General features: G+C 44.5%; 1 protein-coding gene across 1 annotated transcript in view; it reads right to left on the bottom strand.

Annotated features, from left to right (window-relative positions):
* Positions 1–24,973, bottom strand: part of LOC146025918 (proton channel OTOP1-like) — a 70,185-nt gene that overhangs the window by 43,203 nt on the left and 2,009 nt on the right. Inside the window, exon 2 of the mRNA XM_083156119.1 lies at positions 13,093–13,229. Within this exon, the coding sequence (XP_083012245.1) occupies positions 13,093–13,229 (137 nt within the window). The remainder of the gene's footprint in view (positions 1–13,092; positions 13,230–24,973) is intronic.

Raw genomic sequence — 24,973 nt, 5'->3', positions numbered from 1 at the left:
GCATATCAAGGGAGTAAACAAAGTAGGATTTGGCTAGTCTTTGAAGTAGTCTACTCTACAGTACACTGATACCCCTTTCACATCGCACCTGATTACCAGGGTCATGCCGGTTCGACCCGGTAATTGGTGTGATGTCAAAGGGTTTACCGGTTACAGCAAACCAGTAGCAACACGCCAATATGAACCGGTAAAAAAGAAGGGTTCTTAGTTGGTTTGTTGCAGTGTTGCTTTGCGGTGTGAACGGGTAAATCGGGTTGAGCAACACGTTTCCCTTCACACTATGGAGGAGGCAGTGCTTGGAGCAGTGCCAGCTCTAAGCGCTGCCTCCTCCCCCGCCCCCAACGACGCACCGTCTCTCAACCCCAATATTGCCGGTTCGCTGAGGCGATGTGAACAGACCAAAATGCAGGGTCACACCGGAACTGAACCGTTTTAAAGTTCCGATGCGACCATGATTTGCGGTCTGAAAGCGGCATTAGTAATTAATGGTAAGGCAGAAATGTATTAGATTACCCCGCCTCTTTGGGTGAAATTCAAGTGTTTTGCTCACCGGTGAACACTAGACAACAAAAAGGGGCAATTCAAGTGTTGCTCCATTCAGGAACATACAGCCATCAATGCTAACACACTGTATGTTTTACCATCATTTCAATGAGCTGGAATCTAGTTGCCTCAAATTACAGTAACCTCTATACTCCATCAACATTCTAGTATAGGAGCCACCTCTGTGTGTGATGGGAGTTTTTTTTTGGGCACCCCCAATGTTTGTATCCCACTGCAACTATTTATATCCACAGTATGTTTCAGTCACATCAGGAGGGGTCATGAAAGAATCCTTCAATCATTTTTGACAGATGCATTTTAACGAGTGTGCCAGCAAAATCATCACATGTATTAAACACCATAAAAGCCAGTGCTAGTAAGTTACAAATGGTGCCGAAACCTGATGAGGACCGGGTAAGAAGGGAAACCGCAAAGTATTGAAATTTGGAACTACCCTGATCTACGGCCCTTTTATTAACCTAACATGTTTAAATTCTTGGAAATGACTTACTTCAAGCCTTTAACATTGTTTAATTATTGTGGCAGCCGAGTAACACTTAAGCCCCTCCGTACACTAATGCGATTACTCCCCCTGGAGAAGTCGCAGCCAATCCTCCTGGAGCACTGGAATAAAATAGTGTGCCGAGCACAGCAAGGCACCGTGCCCGAAGCATTGCGAGCGAAGCGAGCTATGCGAGGGGCTGCGGTTCACCTCCAACTGTGTCTATGTCGACTGATGACATTTGGGTCAATAAACAGTGAAAAAACCCAAGTCGACCTCGCGACCTGTCAACAGAAAGTCATGTTGACTGTTTCACCCGTACATTCTATATGTCAGTATTTTGACCCTGTCAGGATTTTAAATGTCGGACTTTTGTCCTTGTCGGGATTTTAAATGTCGGGATTTTGTCCTTGTCGGTATTATGACCCATTCGGGATTTTGACCCTGTTGGGATTTTGACCGTCGGGATTTCATAACGAATCCTTCAGAACCACCGATGCAGTTGCACTTTCCATGAAAACTACAAATGGGTGCCTCAATGCCAGGGCTAAATATGGTCATGCAGAGGTGGGGGAACTCATTTCTCTATAACACCTAATTACCCCCCTTCCCCTCCCCCTATTAGGCAGAGACAGGGTCAGGGGTAGGGTTTTTGTCATCCCCCAGCAATCTAGAATTCTTTTCTGTGAAAATCACTGTACAGGGCCAATGTGGAGGTTAAAATGTTCCACCTGACCATTAGAGGTGGTGGAACTCAGTTCCACCCTTTTCCCATTCACTTTAACCCCTGCTCAATGCTTGTACCATCCATCGCACAAAGGGAAGACTGACAAGAAAAAGGCTAACTTTAGCATTTGCATATTGCTCCCACTATACCAACAGTGGTTGCCATAGTGAAATGCAGCTGCATCCACCTCGGAATGAGGCCCATTGTTAGGGGAGTCTATCATTATGCTGATTCTATTTTTTTCATACCATAAACTTTAATGAAGTTCCTCATTTACCCGGAAGCAAGGATGGAATTTATGAAATCCTTTATCACACATAAAGGACCAGATGTATCCAGCTTCAAAAAGTGGTAGTGGAGAGCGATAAACAACCAGCCAGTGGGGCAGTATTCCCCCCACCACGGAAAACTGAGGACCACATGTGGGAGGCGGGACAGTCCCAACGACACATGACTATCCCGTGAAAATTGGCACAGTTGGGAGGTATGAGTTTGGACACCGCTGGGTTAATGTATTACTAGCAGACCTCCTCTTTGCTTCTGTTCTCTACATCCTATATAATGTCTTTCTCTTCTACAAGAAAGTACTTCCTCCTTATTGCTTCATTTGCAACTGCTTAGAGTTACACAGGCTTTTCTGCCTATTCAGGGGAATCTTCCTGTTACACCAAGTGAGAGCTGAATCTAATAATAGAGAAGGAATTGAATAGGACAAAGGTGTATAACATCATTGCCAGGCCGATCTAATTATGTTTCAGGTGAAATACAATCACATATAAAAGAACTCTTTTGTCGGCGGAGTTAACTTCACAAAAGCGACCCGCCCCACACTACACAACTGCACAATGTGAGATGTTTGTGTCTGTAAGCGTAGGAAGAATCCTTCCATTTGTCTAACGCTGCCGACATAGAATGTTAGGTTTGATACGGGATATGTCTACGGGACAAATGATGTCAACCTGTGTAGAACCTCTGTGCTGACAGATATACCCTTTTATGTGCTAGCTGACCCTAAGCGACTTTAACCTATTCTTTTCTAAGTTCATTCTCAATTCAGTGATAAAGTTGCCGGGACATAACGGATAGACCAGGGGTGGCCAAACCTGTCCTCAAGATCTACCAATGGTGCATGTTTTCCAGACAACCTGTGGATCTATAGTAGGAATGAATGCAGCATGTTTGAAAATGTGACAGTTAGCTGTGCACCAGCTAGGTGATTTGGGTCATGTGAAAGTTAGTAATGACTACAGCTGTGCACCAGCTAGGTGATTTGGGTCATGCGACAGTTAGTAATGACTACAGCTGTGCACCAGCTAGGGGATTTGGGTCATGTGACAGTTAGTAATGACTACAGCTGTGCACCAGCTAGGGGATCTGGGTCATGTGACAGTTAGTAATGACTACATCTGTGCACCAGCTAGGGGATTTGGGTCATGTGACAGTTAGTAATGACTACAGCTGTGCACCAGCTAGGGGATCTGGGTCATGTGACAGTTAGTAATGACTACAGCTGTGCACCAGCTAGGGGATCTGGGTCATGTGACAGTTAGTAATGACTACAACTGTGCACCAGCTGGGTATTTGGGTCATGTGACAGTTAGTAGTGACTACAGCTGTGCACCAGCTAGGTAACCTGGAAAACGTGGACTGTTGGTAGATCTCGAGGACCGGTTTGGCCACCCCTGGGATAGACTTTTGTGGCCCATAAACAAAGCAAAATCACAACCAATAACAGATTGGGATCATTCAGGGATCTTTCCAATATAACTGGGAACCTCTGAAAATCCGCCATGACCACAATCGGTAGGAAACTGGTTACATATGTACTGCAGGATCTGCTTAAAGGTCTGAACGCAGAATGGCTGATCCAGAGACGTACGGAATTAGGCCACATCTGCATGCTCAGAAATAAGGGTGTAATTTAGCATGGAAGAAAAAAAGCAGTTGTCTGCAATCAAAAAGTCGCCGCCCAGACAGAAAGCATAACCGCCCCCTTGCAAAATTTTGAATTCATCGCAAATAGCAATGCATTCGCAGATCCATTCCCAAAAACCGAACCAAACTGTTTTTTTCCCATCTGCACCAATCTACTAAAGATCCAGGCTGCAAGTAGTCATCGATGACATCAGAGACCCACACTAAAAAAGTCTGGGCACGCTTTTCACACACGCCCAGAAACCGCCATATTTCCACCCCTAAATGCTGGCTTCCTGTCAAGTGACTTCTATGTGATTGCAATTATCTCCAGTTGCAAGATCCGTCGCAAAGGAAATATGTGTGCAACAATGTATCAGACCCTGAGGAATTCTATTGCTGGTGGTCCAATTGGAACTAAGATTTGGTTGCTTTGTTCTCAAGTGGAACAACTAGGGCTGCCTATGCACTGCATATAAGCCTACAGATGTAAGCAGGGGCAGGGCATGTAGGATATAAACCTTTATATTGCATATTCATTTATACAGATTTATGGCTTGAGCTAGCATGTACAGACAACATAATGTAATGTAAACTGTATACCACAATGTATGAATAGGCCATTTCGTCATTTCTTTATAAAAATATTCCATGACACATGGATATTACTGTATGTCATTCATTGTGAGAAGTGTTCTTTGTCCTGTCAGGCCAAAATGAAATGCATTGTTTAGCAATACACTGCCCACAGTAAGCGAGGTGTAATAGGACAACAGGGGAAACCCCAAACAATAACTGCAGGTATGACTGTAATCTTATTAGGAAGTGTTTTCGGTACTCTTTACCTAGAAGGGCGCCCACGATTTTGATCGTGGGCATCGTTAGGAAAAAAAATTGCGTCGGTCGCATCGCATGCGACCCAAAAAATCGCATGCGATGCGACCGACGCGATGACCGTGATTTCCCATAGGGAACAATGTTAAATGTCCCAATTGACCCGATTTTCCTGTTCAATGTCCCAATTGACCCGATTTTCCATAGGAAACAATGTTAAATGGCTCACAGAGGCACCCTGAAGTGTGAAACGGGCCCCCCAATTGTTAACGCCACCCCATGATAAACGTCAACCCGAAGCGTGGCGAGCGCAGCGAGCCCGCGAGGGGCGGCGGTACGCGTCCTACGACCTTTTCATGCCCCCACTATCCACGTCGGCGTGGAGTTGAGAATAGAAAGTGTGGCGAGCGCAGCGAGCCACCGAGCCCGAAGCGTGGCGAGCGCAGCGAGCCCCGTGAGGGGACACGGACAGCTGTGAAGCCCGCGAGGGGACGCGTATACCTGTGAAGGTGTACGCGTTCGCTCGCCACGCTTCGGGCTCGGTGGCTCGCTGCGCTCGCCACACTTTCTATTCTCAACTCCACGCCGACGTGGATAGTGGAAGTATGAAAAGGTCGTAGGACGCGTACCGCCGCCCCTCGCGGGCTCGCTGCGCTCGCCACGCTTCGGGTTTACGTTGATCGTGGGGTGGCGTTAACAATTGGGGGGGCCATTTCACACTTCAGGGTGCCTATTTGGCCTCTGTGGGCCATTTAACATGGTTTCCTATGGAAAATCGGGTCAATTGGGACATTGAACAGGAAAATCGGGTCAATTGGGAAATTTAACATTGTTCCCTATGGGAAATCGCGGTCATCGCGTCGGTCGCATCGCATGTGATTTTTTAGTACATGCGATGCCCGCGATGGGCGCCCTTCTAGGTAAAGAGTACCGTGTTTTCTTTTACCTTAGCCGGAAGTGATTTTCTTTAAATATTAAAAAAAAAGTGTATGTGTGTGTATATATATCATAGCTGCCTACCCTCCTGCATTCTGCAGGAGACTCCCTGAAATAGCAGCAATCTCCCTCTCTCCCTCATTAGTCTAGCAATCTCCCTCATTTCACCTAGCCCACATTACACTATTACATTTTGGGGAAAAAAGGAATAAGAGATAGAAATGGTTACCTTGTATCATCTGCACCATTTTGCCGGAACTTTACCAAGTATAGTAACTCTTACTAACTGCTTTGGGGCTCATCTACATTTGGATATCAGTAATTTTAAAAGATTCCTCTCAGATGTAGCAGTACACACCCACGCTTCTAGGTGCCACGTTCACAATCTCTTTTCACAATCTCTCCATATATGGAAGTAGACACTCCCTTTGGGAGGAGCATGACGTGCCCCTTCAATGGGGCGTTTTGCTAAATTCTATTACCAACTATAATCTCCCTGAAACTAGTTTTCAAAAGTAGGCAAGTATGATATATATATATATATATATATATATATATATATATATATATATATATATATATATACACAGTATATAGATATATATCTATATAGATATAGATATATATAAAATAAAATTTCAGATAGTTCAGCACTCAGCATAGAAGACACATGACAACAAATATATATCAACGTTTCAGTGTTTACAGTAAGATCTTGAAGATGATTGCGATAGTGGCAAATGGCAATACTGCTTCCGGTAAGGATGGATAAAATGCCACGGAACAATAATTAGGGAAGCCACACACTTCATATCACACCTCCTATGCTGCAATATAAATATATGCTGTTATGTGTTTTGTTGTTCATTCATTGTAGTTTGCAAAGTTTTTCTTTGCTTTATGAGACTGTTCTGTACACAGGGAAAGCGCGTTCCACTGAGCAGCCTATAGATAAAGTAAACAACAAAAAAACCACAGCTTCCGTTTCAATGTTCCCAAGGGTAATCTGCCAAACAATTTGCTAAAGGACACGCAGACCTTGACGCTAGGCTGAATCGGGAATATGAGGATCTATTATATGCTATTGAGTTCCCTTTGACCATTTCTTTAGTAATACTCCAAAGAAACATATTATGTTGCTTAGCTGTCATTGAACCCATTTATATAGAGGTCACATAGTTACACAGGACTCAAGGGAACTTCTTATGTCACAGAGTAGATGTAACCTGCCATAGCAAACAGCACACATCTAGAAAAATGTTATAGAGCTACAGAGATGCTATTTGATACATAGCTAGCAAGAATAATCATTGGGTCTGATTCAGATGTGGACCTGCAAGCAAAGTACCGATGTTCAGTATCTGTTCTGTGCGTCTGCGACCAGGTCCTGCAACATGGGATGCAGGACAGCAGCAGACAATCAGGCTGGTGTAGGGATGCCAATCCTGGGCATTTTTTTCAATCCCAGAATTCAGGATTGATCAATGCTCAATCCCGGAATTTGGGATTTAAAAATGCTCAATCCCAGGACCTGGGAGTGCGGCTGTCAAGAGCTGGGCCACGCAGCGTGCTGGAGCCGGTGCAGTGCAGAGGATCCAGGCATGCGGATGTCAGGAGCCAGACCGGAGGCGGTTCAATGCAGATGAGAGGAGCCGGGCAGTGCAGTGGGCAGAGGATGTGTGGTGGTCAGCAGGCAGGCTGTGCACCGTGACCTTTGACATCACGTCACACTGCGCACTGCCACAAAGCTGTACGGCTGAGTTCAGGAGCAGGCATTAGATGTACGTATGCACAGGCTAATCCCAGAATCCCGGAATTGGAAGGTCCAATCCTGGGATTCAAATCCCAATGTTTTTAAAGCCAAATCCCGGGATCCTGCTGTTCCCAGTCCCAGGATTGACAGATTTTTTAAGAAATATGTATGCGCCTCCTCGACTGCAGCTATTCGGGTTCCTCCTGGGTTTACCAAACCCAATAAGACAATTGTAAAAAGAAGTGGAGGACACAAAGAGCGCTGTCTACCACACAACACAACACAACGAGCCCAAAACAAAATGTGTTTTTCTTGCTTTGCCAGCTCCGTATATGTCTCCAAATATAGGCGTAACAGGGCATATTATAGAGGTCAGTATTTACACACTAAAGAGGTGTCATTCAGGATATCAAAGTCTTGATGTGGGAGGGACCACATCTGCCTTGTAAAAGAAACTGCTATATGAATATAGGGCCTTATTAAAAGGTCAGTGTGGGGACGTGGGATGCTGACGCACTGTTTGGAGAACTATATACGGAGCGGGCAAATTGATCTCAGCAACATCATTGGGGGAAATTTACTAAGAATAGGAATACGACTTTTCGTATTCTTAATACGAATGAATACGGCTGTTATAGCCATATGCAAATTTGTATTCTGGAGGGGAATTTACAAAGCAGTCAAATACAACTGCTTTGTATTTTCCTATGGCGTATTCATTCGTATAAGCAGCCGCTAATACAAATTTATATAGTCAGCCTGTATGGATCAGTCAGATACGTGCAGGCTTCAGTGTGTGTAAAAAAATAGAAAAATAAATCAATTAATTAAAAATAACGGCGTGGCCCCCCCCCCCACGGCCTTAACCAGCACCAGGCTCAAAGAGCCGTTCCTGGTTGTAAAAAATCAGGAAACAATTTGCGTAGGGTTTCACTGATAATTTACAACCAGCACTAGGCCCAAGGGCCGGTCCTGGTTCCCAAAATACGGGGGACAAAATGAGTAGGGGTCCCCCGTATTTTGAAAACCAGCCCCAGGCCCAACCAGCCAGCAGGGTAATGCCCCAACCGGGGGAAGACTTTTTATACAAGTCCCCCCCAGCCAAAGCATTCATACCTACCGACCAGTCAGCCTGGGCAGGGGTCCTGGGGGAATGGGGACCCCCCCCATGAAGGGGTCCCCCCCTCCAGAACTTACATGCCCTGGCTGAAGCCTGTTGCTGTCCCCGGTACCCCTGGGCTGTGGGTACCGGGTTGATTCAAGTGTAAAATTTTGAAAAAAGCATTGGATTTTGCTGTGGAACTATGAGTCCCAGCAAGCCTGGAAAGCATACTGGGACTTGGAGTGCTTAAAGCCAAATACGTCAGGAAAATTGAGTGTATTTTTCTGGCCTTTTTGGCCGGCAATTAGCAGGCCTTTACAACTAATTAGCGGCCGTATTTTCAATACGGCCGCTTAGAAAATTAGGAATCACCATTCTTTTGAATGGTGATTCCTGTCATATTCTATCGATGATGTATGCATTTGTATTTGTAAATACAAATACGAATGTGCCATCAATATGAATACGAATTGCCGTATTTCCGGGATAGTAGAATCCCAATAATAAGAATGTGTAAAAAGTAGGTGTATTTCTGGATACGAATACACCTATTTTTTTACGAATTCTTCTTAGTAAATTTCCCCATTGTGTTGTGTTGTGTGGTAGACTTTGGAGTGTGGGGAGGTGGTGGTCACTGCCATTGTGGTGGAGGGACAAATTGGCTTCTTGGTAGCTCTTGCAGTGACTGGCTTGCACAACAATATGGGTCACACAGACGACCACTGGTTATAGAGATGATCCTTTGACACAGTTCGGATCAGTAATGCATGACAAACTGGACACACAGGAGACCCTGTGCACCAGAGACCCAGTGGCGCACGCAGGGGGGATTTCTGAGTACCCAGAACCCCCCCCCCTCCCAGGAGTCTAAGGGTCCTAGGCTGAAAGCTGAGGGTCCCCTCTTTCCATGGGTACAATAATTTTAAAAATCTAAGAAATCTATTTCTGGGAACTGGAGATATCTGCAGTCAAGCAAGCTGTCCTCTCACCACAACATTATGAATAATAAGCCCACTCCACTATACACCCCTCCTCTGCGTATTACACATCCTCTACCACCCTGGAAGTTATGTATCAGGGCCCCTTCATTCAGCCCAATGCCCCCTTCTCCCACCATCTGTGCAGTAAAGGGGTAATTAGTGGAAAATACTGATCCAGGCCTGACATGCTGAGTGGTTGATATAATACCCCCTACCACCCGCGGGACATCAAAGCTTCCGCTCATAGCACCCCCCCCCCCCCCTACTGCTGGAGGATAGGTAGGGGCCCCAATACATTGCTATGCCCAGGGGTCTACACTGCTGTTGACGTCCCTGTATGTATATGTATATATGTGTGTGTGTGTGTGTGTGTGTGTGTGTGTGTGTGTGTGTGTGTGTATATATATATATATTAATATACATTTGGTCTATCTATAATACTTTAACTGACCCGGCATATACTGGGTCACCTAAGTGTCCATCTCCGTGCTTTGCTCCGCCCCTCTGGAAACCCCCTTCTGAAAATCCTGCGTTTGCCCCTGAGACCAGCTGCTGTTGGTGCAGCTGAACAAGAGACCATTCGCCACACATGAGACCTGCCACTGCTGGTGAACCGGAGGCTGGTGCCAGTGAGCGGGAGACCTGCCACTGCCAGAGGTACACAGTGCTGCTTGTACCCAGGAGTGAAGGGAATTAGGAAGCCGCCACAACTCTTTAAAAATGTTATGGGGCCCATAAAGTTTTAGTAACTCTTCTGCCCTCATGGATGTATACCATGCCCAAATCATGTTCCTCAAGCAGTTCCTCCCACGACATTGATTTAGTTTTGTTTTTCTTTCTGAATAATGCAGACGGGTGTCTATTAGTTTGTCTATGCATTCAGTTCTAATATCTACATAAATGGTTCCCAAGTATTTTGAATCGCAGCATCCTACAGCATCAGAATTTGTTTTTATGGCACCCCTAGGTGAGTTTCTTATTGAGAAATTGCCCCAAAAATATTCCATTAAGTAAATCATATTGCGAATCACGGCACACATTTTGGGAACCACTAATCTACAGATTTCATATGACTTATATTGGATTGAAGAATTCCAGCAGGGACTAATATCTGGCCACAACTGAAGCAAAACTGTTATTTAAATAGACACAAAAAGAGTTGGTCAATCGCACAGGACCCGCATTGATATTTGAGGAGAAAATAGTGGACCCCCCCAAGATTTCTGTATGCTAGGTATTTTCCTAGAGATGAACTCTGTGAGAGGTGTGCTACCACTGGACACAATATGGGATATACACAAGACAAGAAGAGAAAAAAGTGTGTCGCGGTGTGGTGCACCTTTAATGACCTCACACATAAAAATTAACTTTTTTTGTTATAATGTAAAACTAGCGAAATATAAAAACACACAAGACAAGACAAAATGAATATGGTGTGTTTAAAAACGGCGGCTCACTCACTCAGCACAATATGAAAATTGTGATGCACTGTTGACAGGTGATTCCCGTCGACACCTGTTATACTACGTCAAATGGATTAATATCCTATATATTAGTGTTCGAGTCGGGTTACATTTCCAGTATAGGGGTGCGTATCAACTGCGTGAAATATCCTCACATATAGTAGGCTTAATGTGACCTGTTATTAGGTCAGATGAGTCATACCAATTGTATCATTCTCTATATCTTATATTTATGGTAAGTGTGTTGTGTCGACCTGTGTCAATGGTTCTGTGTAGGTGTTCTTTTTACACATGTAGCTTCTTATAAACCAAGGGCAGTTTGGGTAGCCTGTATTCCACAGGTCAGCCCAACTGTCTTATCATCAGTTAGAGATCGTCACACTGAGTTATGCTACAACAGTGTGGTTTCACTACAGATTCTAAGTGCAATGGTATAGTATTTGCCTAAATACGGTCACAAGTAATTGGAGATTGGAAATGCACTTAGAAAACACACAGTGCTGGTAAATAGGTTATGTTATGTAGCGATATCGGTACTTATGTAGTATCTGGGCTGCCGATTTTGTGATTGTATGCCTTACCTTAAGGCATACAATCAGATGCGATGCGATGCGATTCGATGCGATTTTGCATAGGATTCAATGTTAAGAAGGTCCTGTTCATTTCCCCACTATACAAGTGGGCATAGAGTTGATTTTATATAGCGTGGCGAGCGCAGCGAGCCACCGAGCCCGAAGCGCGGCGAGCGAAGCGAGCCCCGCGAGGGGACGCATATTTCTTAAAAAGTATTCTGTGTCCCCTCACGGGGCTCGCTACGCTTGCCACGCTTCGGGCTCGGTGGCTCGCTACGCTCGCCACAGGTTTATATCGAACTCCATGCCCACTTGGATAGTGGGGAAAGGAAAAGGACCCCTTTTTCCCATTGAATTCTATGTTAAAATGGACTCAGACCATTTTAACATTGAATCCTATGGAAAAATCTTGACCATCGCATCGCATACGATTTGGTCGCATGCGATGCGATGCGATCCGATCCAATCCGATTTCTAAATCGGACGCCCAGATACTACATAAGTACCGCGATATCATATGCAGCAGTGTTTTGTTTTACCATAAATTGTCTTTAAAATAGACACTGCTAATAGTAGATTATACTCCATGGTAGTGTCATATATCACACTGATTTGTTACACCAATGAGTCTTTGATACAATGCATAAGATCAAAAAGTAATACTTTAATAGTAAGCCTGGGAGGCCATATACTGGGGATTAGTTGGAGATGACAATCTGTGTGTCGACCGTTATGTCAACCCTTGTGTGCTGGGTTGTCACTTGAACAGTTTCTGTAGATACAGGGCATATGACCAACACTATCCGCATAGATCAGCGCTGGTTAGTATGTTTCTATCTCAGAACTTGTAATTAGTAACAGTTTGTATTAATAGGGCTGTATCGGCTGTATGAAATAGCTGGAATTGCTATATGTTACTGTATGAATAAAAGCAGAGTATAAAATAGAGTATAACCTACTATTAGCAGTGTCTATTTTAAAGACAATTTATGGTAAAACAAAACACTGCTGCATAGGATATCGCTACATAACATAACCTATTTACCAGCACTGTGTGTTTTCTAAGTGCATTTCCAATCTCCAATTACTTGTGACCGTATTTAGGCAAAAACCATAGAATAGGTAGTGAAACCACACTGTTGTAGCATAACTCAGTGTGACGATCTCTAACTGATGATAAGACAGTTGGGCTGACCTGTGGAATACAGGCTACCCAAACTGCCCTTGGTTTATAAGAAGCTACATGTGTAAAAAGAACACCTACAGAGAACCATTGACACAGGTCGACACGACACACTTACCATAAATATAAGATATAGAGAATGATACAATTGGTATGACTCATCTGACCTAATAACAGGTCACATTAAGCCTACTATATGTGAGGATATTTCACGCAGTTGATACGCACCCCTATACTGGAAATGTAACCCGACTCGAACACTAATATATAGGATATTAATCCATTTGTCGCAGTATAACAGGTGTCGACGGGAATCACCTGTCAACAGTGCATCACAATTTTCATATTGTGCTGAGTGAGTGAGCCGCCGTTTTTAAACACACCATATTCATTTTGTCTTGTCTTGTGTGTTTTTATATTTCGCTAGTTTTACATTATAACAATAAAAGTTAATTTTTATGTGTGAGAGTCATTAAAGGTGCACCACACCGCGACACACTTTTTTCTCTTCTTGTCTTGTGTATGTTATTTAAATAGTAAAACAGAAAATATAAAAGACAATGAATGTTTTCTTGTTGCTTACCTGGATAAACGTGTGAACAATCTGGGAGACTGGGTAAATTCCTTCAATTATCGACATACACTCTGAGAATCCAATGTAGTAGCCTAATTTCAGAGAATGCATGACTAATGTCGTTGATGCAAACAGGACAATGCCACCTAGACACAAAATAAGATAATGCACAGTCACATTAGGAAATAGGAAGCTGCAAAGTACATTCCGCAGGAAATTGCCGCTGGTACTACTGGATTGGAGATTTCATAATATGTAATTTATTTCTGATCATAGTGCTAAAAAGATACCGATGTTGGTAGCACATATATATATATAATAAGACACCCTGAGGAAGGACCTTATTGTCAGAAACGCGTTGGTGTATTGAGGAGACCAGAGCCAGGGAGGACCAATATTTGTTTTACCAGCTGAGCGGGCATTTCATCCTATACTCATCCCGGGGCAGGAGGATTTTAATGTTGTATGTTGGTTCCACCTGGTAAAGGCTTCCACTGAGTGATCATCCTTTGTCAGTTTAGTACATAACACTACGTACACACCTAGAGGGTGAGCGCAGAACCATTAACCCCTCCTGTTTTTACTATTTATCCTGTTTTGGATTTTATATACTTATCGGAAATAAATTTCTGAAAGAAAAATCCACCATTGTCATTGGTATTCTGGTTCGGAGGAATCTTTTGTTCCAAAGAAACTGCTACGGGAACATAGGGACCATTACCAAGGACAGTAACATCAGCCATTGATTTCTGGAGTGATAGATGACCATTGAATAAAAGATTAAGGAAGTAAAGAAAACGCTATGTGCACATAGGGACCATCACTAAGGTCAGTGTGGTCCAGTTGGCTTCTTCGTGAACCCTTAGAAAGAACTTGGTAGAAGTCCAAGAGGAGGTTATGCACAAATGGACTTCCATTGAATAGAATAAGATCAGCGCTTGGTTCCTGTCCTTTCTTTGTACATTTGCATATATATATATATAGATAGATAGATAGATAGATAGATAGATAGATAGATATAGATAGATATATATATATATATATATATATATATATATATATAGATATAGATATATATATATATATATATATATATATATATATATATATAAGGCAAACTACTCCTCACCACTAGGAGGTGAAGTACTGCCAGTGACCACTAGAGATTACTTGACGGGCAAAATTGCTCCTCAAAGGTGAAAGCAATTTTTGCAGGGACACTGATCTGTTTCAACCTTGTTGGTTATGGTGATTGGGAGCTCTGAAGACAGATATTAGAGGTAGGAACAGATAAGGACTGGGGGTAGGGTGGAAAGTGTGCGGGCTAAAAATTGTCACCGCTCAAAGTGAAGGTAAAAACTGTCACAGCTCAGAGTGAAAGTGCATTGCAGAAGCCGTCATTTGATGTGCTTTTAACTAGTAAAAGGAGAATAGATTATGATGTGATGGGCTTATCTACACCTATTATTGGATTGTTTGCAAGATAGCTATATCAGATTCTGTCTATTATCTCCTAGAAGGTACTAAACAAATAAGAAGTCGATTCTGATTGGTTCTCCAATAGAAAAGAAGAAATATTCACAAGGAATGGTCAGGCGCCAGGCTGTGGGCTGAAACTCCAATTAAAGCAGCTGCTCAAAAGGGTGGTAGTCAATCCCCACAAAGGCAAAAAAAACAACAGGTGTCAGGCTTGAAACGTGTGAGCAGCGCTAAACCAATGAATTATATGCAAGTGTGGATATTAAAAATACATTTAATGTATATAAAACACATAAATTAAATTCATAACAGTGGTTAAATAGACCAGTTTGGGAAATAATCAATTTAAAACGGTGAGTGAACCACATCACAGGATGAACATTGTAATGAAGGGGGGCCCAATGGTGGGTGGACAGTCAGGTAAGTGCACTTTACCGGTATATTGATCAAAGTTGTCAATAACAGCTCCAATTTTCTCCTTATATCCTTTTGGATGTCCTCGCTGGTGCTGCGGCGCAGTGGGCTGCCGCTGGAGGTGGTAATGTGGCTTCCGCAAACAGGGACTAGTATCCTCACAGGCTGGTGGCCAGATGGTATATTGGGCCACTGGAGGTGTCCAAGGAGCGGTGTCCGCCAAGAAGTACCAGGGGAGAATAAAAGTGTTCCAATGGTTGGAGCAAGGGGTCCACAATGGGCTGTAATTTCCACAAATGGAGATCCTGGATGTGTGGGTGGCACCTGACGCATTTCGCTGCCAAACTGCAGCTTTATCAATGTAGGCATTGAGTGATTGGTGCATAAGCGTGTGGTACCCTCACTATTTAGCCATCACTGAACATCAAACTGTGAATTATTATTTTGTTATTGTGTAATCTTTCTTCTTCAGTTTTCATGCAACACAATTTCGCTTGGTTGTCATCGTTAATCTGTACAAATCAATATCCTTGTCACATTGTGTGGTTGCTTATACTGTTCTACCCTCAGCTACTTACGGACCAGATCTATCCATTTACTCACTCGCCTTATCTGTGTCAGATAATAAATGTACCCATTGCTCTCATGTGCGTCTCAATAGGCACCAGCTATTGTCCCTGAGGCCACAGGGATGTGTGTATTGGGGGGGGGGGGGGGGGGGCTGGTGTAAATGTATAAAGCAGGGAAAATACTTAAGAGGTGGAAACCAATCAGATTTCACCTATTATCTTTTAGAGTGCAATCTTTTATATTGTGATTGACAATGGATAAAAGCTAACTTGTTGCTATGGGCGGAGAGGAGCTCACAATAGTAGGCAAGCATCCCATCCTCCAATCAGTGGTGCTGGGAAAGAGAAAGGGATCGGGTACTAATTACCAGAGCCGTGGCTTGTTAAAGGGGCAGGGCGGGGGCCTGGGTTATTACAATGTTCACTATATTGTCGATGACTGCATGTTCCAGCAGGAGCCAGGTGAGGTCACAATTGTTAACAATATCGTACAGTGTGTATGCGCTATATCGTGAGCACAGGAGTTCCGCCAATATCGTTTGTTGATGATATTGTCTAGTGTATATAGATTTCAATTAGATGTACAAGCGGAGACAGTGATACCGAGCTTTTACAGCAGGGGCAATATAATACTGTATGTACCACGATATAATCTAGAAAGAGAGTGCTCACTATGTAAGTAGGGTGAGACTAATTACCATGCGGCACATAATGTAGATGGATTATGTTTTGATCCCCAGCAGGGCCTTTATCAAGACCCCAATGTTCCTCAGAGCACAGACCGCACTATTAGACCATCCTGCTATGGAGCCAAACACTGATCCTGCAATTTGTGTGCCATGTGGAAGCCACTAACAAGATGAGTGCCCACCTTCTGTAGTATTGGTACTGGTGTCTGAGGACGTCTACAGAGGGCGTTATTGCAGCGAGGGAGGCTTGAATGCTCATATACCCCATGTGTATTGTCAAAGGGCCTGATTCAGAACTGATCCCTGGGCTGCGAATCACTGGGCACAGTGATCAGGTAAATGCTGCCCCCGAGTTTCTCCCCCCCCCCCCCATCCCTGCTGTGTACAGCTGCAAAGGCATTCACAGTCGTGCACACAGGGGGAAAACCATTGGCAGTCGCTTGCCATCTGTTTTCCCCCTGTTCGCAGCGCCAAGTTGGGAGATAGAGGCCGCTGCTGATGCGAGCAGCCCTCCCTCCCCACGTCCGTCCCTGCCTGTGTTTTTAGGCAGAAAGAAGTGCCACCTACAAATGTCCCCCGGCTGTCAAATCAACTTGCGTACAGCCAGGGATGGCTAGCCATGACTGGCTTCATTCGCAATGGGAGCCCGCATATGAGCACCGCATTCCATGCGCATGTGCAGTAATTCCATAATCGGCAGGGCTGTGAATTTTCAGCCCTGCAATATGGTCTGAATAGGGCCCCGTGAAGTCAGTGGCTGGTGAGGCACCCTGCCAGGCTCCCACACCAATCCCTCCCTCCCACACCGGGCTTTGGGAACTGGCCTCCACTAGCAGGGGGTGTAATGCCATAGCCAGGGGACATGCTTGGTGGGGTCCTGTGGCCAAAGCATTACCTACCTTAACTAGTGGTCCCCCAATCTCCGGGGTACCACAGGCCTGGGCTGGAGCCCAGGGGCTATCCCCCGCACCCCTGGGCAGTGGGTGCGGGATTGATAGCTGGTTGCTCTTTGCAAGGATTCAAGGGTTGTCAATCTGCTTTCCGGATTCAGTATTGAATCCCGGCGGTCGGGATCCCGGCGTTCAGAATCCCAACGCCGGAATCCCGACAGCCGAAATGCCGACAAGGGGGGGACGTGGATCGCCCCCCTTTGCGGGCTCGCTGCGCTCGCCACGCAGCGGGCCCAGTGCCTCGCTACGCTCGGCACACTAATTTATTCTCCCTCCAGGGGTGTCGTGGACACCCACGGAGGGAGAAAGTGTCGGCATTTCGGCGGTCGGGATTCCGGCATCGGGATTCTGAACGCCGGGATCCTGACCGCCGGGATTGTAACTGCATCCCGGCTTTCCGGTCTGCAGAAGTGAAAAGACCTGCTAATGAGTTCAAGTGGAACTTGACATGGCAACAGCCCATCCTTCGTTTTTCTCCTGCAACTATGTCTGCAAGTAAACAAATGATTTTCTAACCAACCCGCTGGTGGTGATACAGGGCATTCAGGAGCAAGTTTAGACATCTGGTCCGGACTGACTGTCATGTGGCAGACCCTGTCGCTGAAATGATTGGTTTGTTAAAGTGTGCATGTCCTATTAATACACTTCCATCTTGCACCTCTTTTCTTTGCATTATGTGCTCTTTGGGGCTATTTTTTAAAACTGCCACCCTGTCTGCCACTGCCTCTGCCACTGCAGTGTCACTCCTAGATGTGCCAGGTATTTGTGCCACCCACTTGCGTCGCTCAGTTTAGTCATCCAGCCGCCACTGTGCAATCTTTTGGCCTAAAAACAAGATTGTGAACGATGAACTGTTCAGAATAGACTGGAAATGGGTTAATATTATTGAGGTAAATAATACTGCAGGGGAAAAAAACACATTCTGTGATTTTAGCTGATCCAAAACCCGAAAGGGTGGTTTTGGCAAAACTAATCCAGATCCAAAACCAAAACACAAAATGCATAGTTATACATTGGTAAAAGTTTGTTGCAGATAGCAAAATCATACGTCCACCTGAGTACAGATAAATAACTGCACCTCATCTTCTGTGCAGTTGTTGATATGTGGCAAAAAAAAAGGCTCTTTCGTTTACAGAACCTGGGTACTCCCTGGTGGTCTCCCATCCAAGTACTGACCCATCCAACACTGATTAGCTTCCAAGTTTGAAAGGATTTGGGCATGCCCAGTGAGGTAAGACCGTAATGTTTGTGTAACTTTTTAGATATTGCTTCAAAATCCAACTGACGGATATTAATGGCACCAATATCTCACTGTCTCAGTGTATAGTCCTGCTACAAATGCAGAGGAATGATTTTTGTTAAGGTCGAAAGATAAGTATATATTTTGAATGTGGACAGCTCCAATATCCCACAGTTCCACTGGGGATCATATGTGGCCTCTGTGTTGGTAACTCACTGTCATCATGTGTAGGTGAGACATCATAGGAACATCAAATGGCAACAGTGCGTTGTTTAATGTGCTGGAAAAAAGAGAGGTATTAAAGTGACCTGTATCGTTTCTGCAGTGCTCCACCTCTGCTTTTCTTCACGTCTTGCCAAGTGGTATCTGACGTGGAATGAGATATTGGGAATGCCGACAGAGGTATAGAAGAAAGAAGAGGGGTTTTGGTAGGTCAATCGCACAGGACAGCAATGGGCCTCCATAGCCGTGCGGTCGCTCCCTCAGCCTTCCCTACCCCTGTCTGTTTGATTTCTAGTCATTCTAAGGACTCTAAAGTTTAGCTTAAATTTGATATATGTCTGTTTGGGTACACCGCCGGCACAGTAAAGGTGATCAGAGTGTGCCACAGCCACCCCGCTCAGCCATGCTTAAGGTTAACAGGGTTCCACCCGCATTCCTTGTATACAGCATGCATGGGGTTACAGCTGCACGCCCCATCATACTGTCTGCTTGATTACACCACCGGGACAGTTAAGGTGATCATAGCGTGTCACAGCCACCCCGCTTAGCCGTGCATAAGGTTAATTGGGTTCTCCCCGCATTCCTCGTATATAGCACGCACGGTGATACAGCTGCACGCCCCACCGTACTGTTTGCTTGGTTACACCGCCGGCACAGTTAAGGTGGTTACAGCCACCCCGCTCAGCTGTGCATAAGGTTAACAGGGATATACCCACATTCCACATACACAGCACGCACGGGGATATAGATGCACGCCCTATTACACTGGCGCATATACCCGTTGTTTATGGTTGCCTATATGATAGATGTCATATACTAATCCTAAGTCCACCAGACTTGCAGTAGCCATTGCCTAAAGCTGGGTACACATATGTACAATTTCCTTTTTCTTGCGACCGTTCGATCGACCGAATACACGTTCGGCCGTCCAAAACATACGACCGTTCTGCGCGTACACATATGTACAATTTTACTTGCGACCGTCCGATGTACTCCCGTCCAAACAATCGCAAGAAGAAGTATATGAGAGACCCTGTAACCCTTTGCCTGCTGTTTTAACTAATGTGTGTTTAATGCCTCACTGCTCAACACTTTAGACGCATCACTTTAAGACATTAATCAATGTTGAAGTTTTAATAGTGTGTTATGGTGCCCTGAAAAGAGCTTCCAGCCCACTCTATTAAAACGTCAACATTAATTAATGTCTTAAAGTGATGCCTCTAAAGTGTTGAGCAGTGAGGCATTAAACACACATTAGTTAAAACAGCAGGCAAAGGGTTACAGGGTCTCTCATAATGCAGCATACCACCGTGCTTTGTCAAACTGTCAAGCATATCGATCGAACGTGCGTACACACTTCACTTTTGTTCCGATATGGAGCCGTCCTGTCGGATGAAATATTAAGCAGCAAAGAACCTTCGACCGACCGTGGACGGCCAAGAGCGTTTTTGGCCGTTTATCGGTCGCACAGCAGCAATTGGGACAGCGTACACACCTATACAATCGAACGGCCGTTTGCCCCCAGATTGGAAGAACGGCCCGACGATTGTATATATGTGTACCCAGCTAAAGTTGATGTAAAGCGGAGCAGTACAGACATTTCTCACAGACAGGGAACCATAATTGTGTAAAACACGTCCCCCTAGTGGAAATCAGGCGACATAGCCAACACGCAGGGAAGAGACGTGATAAACTATTGAAACTTAATGGGAATAAAAGTGCTAAGAAACCCGCATGAGCCCAAGTTTTTAACTTGCACTATCCTTCACTTGTATTTGTATTCATGTTATATGTAGTCTGTCATATTTTCGCAGCTTTTTTACATAGTAAACTAATAAAAGGTATATTTTAAGTCGTTTAATTATTTTGTGGTGCACCACCATCGAGACAAACCTGCCCTCTTTCTCCAATTTCTACATATAGAAGAAAGAAAAAGGGTCTGTCAGAACATTTTCTTTCAGCAAAGAGGGGGCCTATTCAAAAAAAATGTAGGGCAGGAAGATTGTTTATATCAGGGATGGGGAACCTTCGTCCCTCCAGCTGTTGTTGAACTACACATCCCAGCATGCCCTGCAACAGTTTTAGTGTGGCCAAATAGCAAAACTGTAGCAGGGCATGCTGGGATGTGTAGTTGAACAACAGCTGGAGAGCTGAATGTTCCCCATCCCTGGTTTATATGGTTGCACACAGCTATCCATGTTTCCCCAGTCAAAGGAACATATCCAGAGGAAGTATAAGGATAAAGGAAGCATTGTGTAGATAAGTGTGAATAAATTATATTTTTGGTACAAGACTAAAGGGGTTCATTTATCAACATTATTTTTACTAAAATAATGTGATAAATGGAGTTTTCACACTCTTCACATTATTTTAGTATCACCGGAATGCATTAAACGGGCTTTGGAGCACGATGATTAAAAACTGCTCCGAACCCTTTAATTCACATTTTTTTTTAGTAACCAGATCACTTTTCCCATTTACTTACAGTATCTATTCATGGCACTGTACTGTACTATTCATTATTGGAGCCATCGCCACCCAGTTGCAAAGCAAAGGAGTTACATGCTTTCGCCATAGTAGGCCTTGTGCGCCATAATGGGACATTTCTCACGGCGGGACAAGGAAGCCCGGATGGTAGGCTAACAGGATAGACTGTGGCTATATTTGTAAACTGGGAAATGCAATATGGACAAATGTACTACAAATATATGTAAAAAAGAACTCACAGTGAGCCCCTGCAATAATAACGCCAGCTTCAGCTGGCGAATCACAGGGCTCACTGCGAATCCCATACCCTAGGCAGAGAAACCAGAGGTTTGCCTGAATCACCCCGTGTATACACAGCAGGCGGATACACAGCAGGCGGTAGCGATGGGCGTCCCCGCAGTTCACTCACGTATCCAGCAGCTACAGGCTGGGACAGACGCAGGTAAGAGTAGAATGGAGAAAACAGAACTAAGGCCCTTATTCTGGTCGGTGCGGCCGGATCCGATTATGCGGCCAGGACCGTGCGTGCGAAACCCCGCCTTCCATGCGGATCGCAAACTCCGTCCGTACGCGGTAAGAAGCTGGCTGAACGGACTGCACGTGTATTTTTCACAGAATACGCCTCCTCCATCTCAGGGAACCTCCCCCATCATTCGATGTCATATGTCCGCCCCCTACACGTGCGTCACGGCCGCATTACCATACGTACGCCCAGCGTTTGCATGGGAACGCCCATGAAACGCGGGGCGTATGCATATGGTAATGAGCCCAAATAGCCCTTCACGCCCCTCTCCACCCCCTGTTCGGAGTGTTCACATATCATGCGGGATTTGGCCGTACGCCCCGCGCGCACATGCGCAGACACAAAACATCGGCGGGCCGAATGCACGCGGATATATCCGCACCGACCAAAATAAGGGCCTAATATCTGATTAGTGGCCATCGCACTATTACCTGCTGCTGTATCATTGTATCAAGGTAACCACTAGACCTGTCCAGTGGATTTCCGCTACATATTCAAACAGCTTTGCAAGCTTACCCTTTGTGCTACCACAATTATATGCCTATCTCCCCATAGTATATCGCTGACCAATGGTGTCAATGAACCCTTTGCAATACACAGCTGTGCAACAGAGGGTGGATTGAAACCATGGTCTCATGCTATTTCCTGCACCTGTTCTTTCAACCTGATATTGGGGTGTCACTCTCTCATTCCCTGTCCCCAACGGGCAAGACGGGAGAGCAGCAGAAGTGGCGCACCACTGAGATACAGGTCCCTTTCTTCTCAGCTGCATATTAGGATAAGATATTAGAGGTTTTATTATATTTTGTGTGACAACTCAAACCACAATTTTGTCGAACACTGATCCTTTTTTGGATATATGATGGTGTCAACGAATAAGTGACCTATAATTAAAATCCTACATACCATCTCTTATATATTTAGCCAGAACTGTCAGCCTGTGACTGTGTGTATAACGCTGGGCGGGGTCAAGGGCGGAGTTATACACACAGACAGTCACAGACTCCAGTCCTCACAAACATATATCTCAGCTGCTGTAGTGAACGGAAAAAGTTCCCCATCATGTGCACACATCCCCACAGCCCACACACATTATGCAGTGATGGGGAGGCACCGGCACAGCCACATACCTCCCAACTTCTTCAGTGTATGAAGCTGGACCCTTGCGGCGGGAAAGGGCGTGGTCTATGCAAATTAAGGTGGGACGTATGCAAATTATTTCCTATTTTCTTTTCCTCTCCTCCTCCCTTAGCTTTAGTAAGATTTTTGCTGAACGCAGGGGGGCACCACTGGCAGTCAATTAACCTGGCACAACACGGAAGGACTATTTCTGTTATGCACTATGACACATATACCCCAAGTCTAAGGTCTATGCCAGTTATCCCACAGAAATAAACCACTATATTAGCGCTACATAAAGTGGTGGCATACAACTGACCAGTGCGGTATCACTCTCACAATTCCCCCATCCCTTTTCCCCCCTGTATTTCTAGGATCAGGACCTACAAACCTGGAAAGGGCATCCGCATTGAGATGCTGCTGTTTCCCCGGATGATGTCGCTCAACTTAAATGATTGTAAAGCCAAAAGCCAATGGGTAAAATAAGCATTCACCTCTTTTGTAGTTTGCAACAATTTCAAGGACGCATGGTCTGTGACGAACTCTTCCCCTATTAAATAATATTTGAAGGACTCAACTGCCCACTTAATTGCTAAGCACTCCTGCCCTACAGTTGAGTATTTGCGCTCTATGGGCAGTAATTTATAGCTAAGGTAGAGGATAGGCTTCTCCTCCCCAAAGACATCCTGGGAAAGGACTACGACTAACTGCAGATGGAGCATGGCCATTCCTCCGCAGGCCATTTTAAATACAAGGCTCAAATATGCACAGGAATGCCTCAATATCATCAGTTGGGGCGAGCTGTGGTAATCTCTCCAACTCCTGCCCACCTTTTCTCAGCTCCTTTTAACTCCTCCTGCAGCAGCTGAATCTGAGCTTGTAGCCCTTTTATCTGGGACTGCTGTTTATCAGCCAGGTGCTGCTGTCCTTCATGCAACATCTGAATCTGGGCTTGCTGCCCCTGAATCTGAGTTTGCTATTTAGCATCCAGATTCTGTTGCCCTGCAAATATTTTCATCAATGGCTCCAAATTACTCTGGGTTTCTCCTATAAGGGCAAATTTAGGAGGCTTAATATAATGTGCCAGATTCACAAAACAGCTCACACCTGCCTGCTTCACTGGTCACTTAACACAAAACAGCAACAATCTTTTATGAGACAGTGGCCCTTTAAGGCCACACCTAACCTTTGCCTGACAAGAAAATGAAGATTTCCTGGCTCCCAAACCAGCTGCACAATGTGTAACCAGATTTATTTTTTTGCCAGTTCATCTGTCTTCCCAGGGTCTCTGTTTTGGGTTCCTGCAGTGTTGCAATGTGAGCCCCGCATTGTTCGCCAAGGAATCACATAGACTGGATAGCAGCAAAGTCTTGTTCTTTATTTGTAGCATGCAGACAGCATACAAGGTAACAGCATGGCAATTCTTCAGTTACAGCGTAGCATGTTTTCCACAGTAAGGATACACTCCAGAGCACACCTAACGTAATCCACATGTTCGCACCCTATCACCCAGCCTCTTTTAGGTGTTGGGAGCAATGACCCCCTGCTCTTTAAAAACATAAAAGAGGAAGTAACAGGTGCTGTTAATCAGCAAAGTGATTCACAATACATCTTAAAAATCCCAGACTGTGTCAGCGCCTGGATTTCTATATAATTATGGATGAAATTTATTATTCTACTCCAGAGAAATGAGGATTATACCAAATTATCTGGCTCAGATGGTTGGAGATTAATCCTCACTTAAATATAAAGACTTAATACCTCTGAATATAGTTTAATTAGATGTTGGTAGCTGGAGCTTATGTCTACACCAATTTGTTGTGGTAAACTTTTATAATCTATTACTCTTGTCAGTTAAGTATATCTATATTTTTTAAGTACACCCTTTCTCCGCCAGATTACTCCTTTTCTCTATTTCTACCTTCCTTCCTTCCTTATTTCCCTTCATCCTTCTATTACTCTAAAGTTATTTTTCCATCAAGGAATAATTGTGATACTTATTGGTTTTTCAACTCCTCCTTTTCTCTTCTTTCTAAACAAGTTTGACAAGAATGAAAATAGAAGACTTATGTATGAGGCACAGAAATGTTTTTCTAATCTTGATTGAAGTCTATTGTATATATTGATTTTGATTTGATGACTTACTATGAACACAGTTTAATACTTGTGCACTGTGCTGTTGAAAATACTTTTAAAAT

Source organism: Crinia signifera, chromosome 1, assembly GCF_055691185.1.
Source record: "Crinia signifera chromosome 1, ASM5569118v1, whole genome shotgun sequence".
Lineage (NCBI taxonomy): Eukaryota > Metazoa > Chordata > Amphibia > Anura > Myobatrachidae > Crinia > Crinia signifera.
Note: the sequence above shows the minus strand (reverse complement) of the source record. Positions and strands in the feature narration are given on the sequence as shown.